The following is a 4122-nucleotide window of genomic DNA, read 5'->3' on the forward strand; positions in this document are numbered from 1 at the left end:
CTGCATCGGCAGGTGGACTCTCAACCACTGCGCCACCAAGGAAGCCCCAGGATGGTTCTTTTAAGTCAAAGGACCCACATCCTTCAATCCTGGCCAGGCCAGGAGAGGCCCAAGCAGTGCAGGGCCTGACTTGGGGGCTTCGGAGGCTGCAGGCTTTCAGGACCTGGGGTCTTAGTTGGCCAGGATGATGGTTAAAAAGAAACGGTGCTGCTCTGTGCCCCGCCATGGAACAGAATCGATTCGTGTTGGGTTGATCCACTTCTCAATAAACCCTGAGGGGCTGGGGCAGCCGGAGCCCATTAGCCTGAGCCGCGTGTCCTCCGGCAGGTCACACTGGCCTTCGGCCCCTCGCCTGAGTGACAGTGACAGCAGTGACCTCCCCGACATGGTCACACAGTCCCAAACGCTGGGCACACTGTGGTGAGAAGGGAAGCCGGCCCATGGCCCATGGTCACGTCCAGCCCGGCCTTTGTGTGCTTTATTGCATCAGGGATCCCGCCTGGATGTTGCAGTCCAGGTCTCCCCTTCTGTTCTCACCTGAGGATACTGAGCAGCATGGGCCTCGCTCCCTGGTGGAGGCGGCGGTTGGCGGGGGCGCCTGCTGCCCCTGCCCCATCCCTGTGCACAGCCGGCTGCTCTCCCATGAGCCTCTGTCCTCCCCCCACACCCAGACCAGCGTGGGTGCCAGGCATCCTCCTGTTTCTGAGGAGGTCCTCCCCACACCCAGCCTCGGTGCACATTTGGGTTTGTGCCACCCGCCAAACTTGCCCAACTGCCCTGTACTAACTGGGATGGAAGGAGCCCAAGACCCAGGATGGAGCATCCAAAAAGCAGGACTCCTCAATGTAACCCAGTTACCACATTTGGGGACAGTGGGACAAGGCTGAGTGCCATGCCCCGCCCCAGATCCGCCCACTGGATGTTCCAAGAGGGGAAGGGGGCTGCTGCCCATCATGGGGGTGGGGGCCAATGCGGGGAGGCTGTGCCGATACCCAGGGACGGAGACTGTGGTCTGGGCAGGAAGTGAGTTCCTGGTCCCCAGATGACGAGGAGGGGAAGATGCTGGGCTCAGAGCCCTGCTGTCGGGGGAAGGGCTCGGGAACCTGAGCCCGGCAGGGCCAGGCACTTCCGTGGGTGACAGAGGCCCCCAGCCAGACCAAGGGGCCAGAGCACATCAAGGGCTTCCTGAAGGAGGCTCTTGACCCTCGGGTGAGTCTGGGTCTGGTGCCTTCCAGGGAAGTTGAAAGAGTGGAGCCTCATCCTGTACGGCACGGCCCAGCACCCCTATACCACCTTCAGCGCCCATCAGTCTCGCTCCCGGATGCTGGAGCTCTCGGCCCCAGAGCCAGAGCCACCCAAGGCCGCCCTGTCGCCGTCCCAGGCCGAGGTTCCCGAGGACGAAGAGGACTACACAGGTAATGAACCTGAGGCCAGAGGAGATGCTCGTTTTTCCAGTGTAGCTCTTAAAACGCGGGCTGTTCCCGGCGGAAGGCGGGGCTAGGGTTGTAGGCCTTCCTCTTTCCTGGGAGTCGTAATAATGATGGTAATTTGCACTCGCAGCTCCTCCCTCCCATGGCTCTCCTAATATTTTACAGACCAGTAAGTATGCTTCAAACCAGTAAGTACTCGCCAACCTTCTCAGGCCGGGAATAGAGGTTCCCTATGCCCAACCAGAATGGGGACTTGCCGCCTGGCTAGTGACACTCCTCTGGGGCGCCCCCTTTTTCTCAGGGGCCCCTGTCTTCAGTCTCAGCCTCCTGACCCTCTCTCAAGTCCATCCACTTTCAGTCCTTGTGACCAGAATGTGGGAAGGACCAGGGTGCTACCAGGAGCCCAGGACAGTTGGGCTGAGTGAGCACAGCCAGGAGTTGCGGGCAGTGGAGATCTTGACCCGCCCAGGGGCCTGGGAGAAAGACCCAGCACAGGGTCTCAGACCTGATGTCAGAGGACACTGATGCTGCCAGAAGCAGCTCAAGCCTCTCATAGGAAGTAAAGATGCCTCGTTGCAAATCCTCTTCCTCCTGCTGCGCCCCTGCAGGGTGGCCCTGGGCTCCGGGCCTGCAGCGCTCCACGCTGAGAGCTGGGGCAGCATGCAGAGGACGTTCCCAGCCGCCGGGCTGGGCGCAGTTTTGGTCAGCGTGCTAGGTGGCAAGCTCTTCCTTTCCCTCTGAACCATCCCAGTGATTTGTGAGAAACGGAGCCTTTCTGGTTGGGCATATTTTCCTTAGCTAAATGTTACAGCTACTGGATAAATGATGGGTGAGATCTAAGAATATTGATGGTTTGAGTTATCTCATAGCTTCTGAAGAAAAAAAGTAACAAAATGGGAAACTCCACCAATACAGATCAAGCATAAATTATGGCCGATTCAATTTTAAACGTCCTCTACCGTGCCTTTAAAATGGAGCATTGAATTATGTATGGACTAATCTGCTCTGTTTCCCCCTGTGATTTATAAACTGTGGCAAGATTCAGTAATTATTAATAAAGGACTGATTTTTTTTTCCCCCTTAAAATCTGCTATGACTCTAACCTCACACTGTCCTGGAATCTCACTCTAACTGTTCTGCAGCCCAGGCCGCTCAGTCCTTCCCAAGCCTGGCCCAGGTGGTTAGAGGGGTCTCTGGGACTAAGGTGTGTTTGCAACACTTGGGGAAGATCCGTGCAATCTCAGGGGCAAGTGGGGCAGGTGCACCAGTCACAGCAGGAAAGAGCGAGAGAGGGGAGGGGGCAGGAGGGGTGTGGTGTGGAGGGAGAGGAGGAGCCGGCTTCCGGGGGAGGGGGAGCAGTGTGGAGGAACATCTCATTGGTGCCCTGGGGGAAGGCCTCTGAGTCACAGACAAACAAGCCCAGGTGCAGAAGCCCAGGGAGAAAGAGAAGGTGCTGGGCAGGGGAGATTTTGAGGTGGGGCGATGATTCTCGACGACTTTCTAAATATTTATTTATTTATTTATTTGGTTGCGTCTGGTCTTCGTTGCAGCAGGTGGGCTCCTTAGTTGTGGCACGTGGGCTCCTTAGTTGCCAGCAGGCGGGCTCCTTAGTTGTGGCATGCGAGCTCTTAGTTGCAGCACGTATGTGGGATCTAGTTCCCTGACCAGGAATCGAACCCAGGCCCCCCGCATTGGGAGCGTGGATTCTTAACCACTGCACCACTGGGGAAGTCCCTGTTGATGCTTTCTGTAGAGCTTCATGCACAGCTGAGGGGTGAGCTGGCAGGGGAGGCTGCGTGCCATTCGGAGGCGGAGCTGGTCATGCAGACAGTGCCAGGTGGGGGGGGCGCCAAGCAGCGCTGTGATGGGGGCACACAGGTGGAGGGCCAGCTCTCCCCAGGATAAGGAGTAAAGGGGAGGAGGTGAGTGAGGGCCGGAGAGGGGAGTCCAGCCGCCCATGGACAGTAAGGATCCCAGGACGGAAGGGGAGTGGGGCTCCTGGGGGGGCTCAGGGGTGTGACAGGCGCCTCACCAGAGCCATCAGGACAGCTGCCCTGTGAAGGGGTCAGCTGTGAGGTGGACATGGGTAGGAGACACTCTCAGCCACTGTCACCACAAGTGGATTGGGATGAGGCGAACAAGGACCAAGTCAAATGAGAATCGATCCCCAAATTGAGTGAGTCTGGGGCCTGGGAAGGGGTGGGGGCACCTTGTGCTCCAGCACGACCCCAGCGCCCTCCCCCACCCAGACCACAAGGAGCGTCTAGTGCATCCCCAGGGATGCACGCGGCTCTGAAAGGGGTTCACAGGGGGACCCACAATGCGAACCTTGGAAATGTCAGCAACGGTAAACCTTCAGGGAGGGAAGCCAAATACAGCTGAGTCTAACACTGGGAAGGTCTGGAGGCCCTTTAAAGAGGAATGAAGAGGGCTTTGTGCCCCTCAGCAAAGACCCATTGTGGGTGGCAGAGAATGGGGACTTTTGTCTTTCCCTCACGTCCCCAGGAAACTCTGGTGGCTGGCAAGACACCTCTTCTTTGCTTCTGAACTCCCCACCCCCTCCAAAAACTAAAACCTTGTAGAAGGTTGTTTTTTCTTCCAAGGACTCAAAAACTTTCATAACGCCCCGCCGGGCCCCTCCCTCCCCACATGGGGAGGCTTTCCAGAACCATCTCCCAGAGGAGGAAGAGCG

General features: G+C 57.8%; 1 protein-coding gene across 1 annotated transcript in view; it reads left to right on the forward strand.

Annotated features, from left to right (window-relative positions):
• The window catches only part of PCSK6 (proprotein convertase subtilisin/kexin type 6), a 250646-nt gene that overhangs the window by 228708 nt on the left and 17816 nt on the right, over nt 1-4122 (forward strand). The window contains exons 16-17 of the mRNA XM_007451962.1: nt 1236-1415; nt 1561-1599. Coding sequence (XP_007452024.1) covers nt 1236-1415; nt 1561-1599 — 219 coding nt within the window. The remainder of the gene's footprint in view (nt 1-1235; nt 1416-1560; nt 1600-4122) is intronic.

Source organism: Lipotes vexillifer, unplaced genomic scaffold (genome assembly GCF_000442215.2).
Source record: "Lipotes vexillifer unplaced genomic scaffold, Lipotes_vexillifer_v1.1 scaffold851, whole genome shotgun sequence".
Lineage (NCBI taxonomy): Eukaryota > Metazoa > Chordata > Mammalia > Artiodactyla > Lipotidae > Lipotes > Lipotes vexillifer.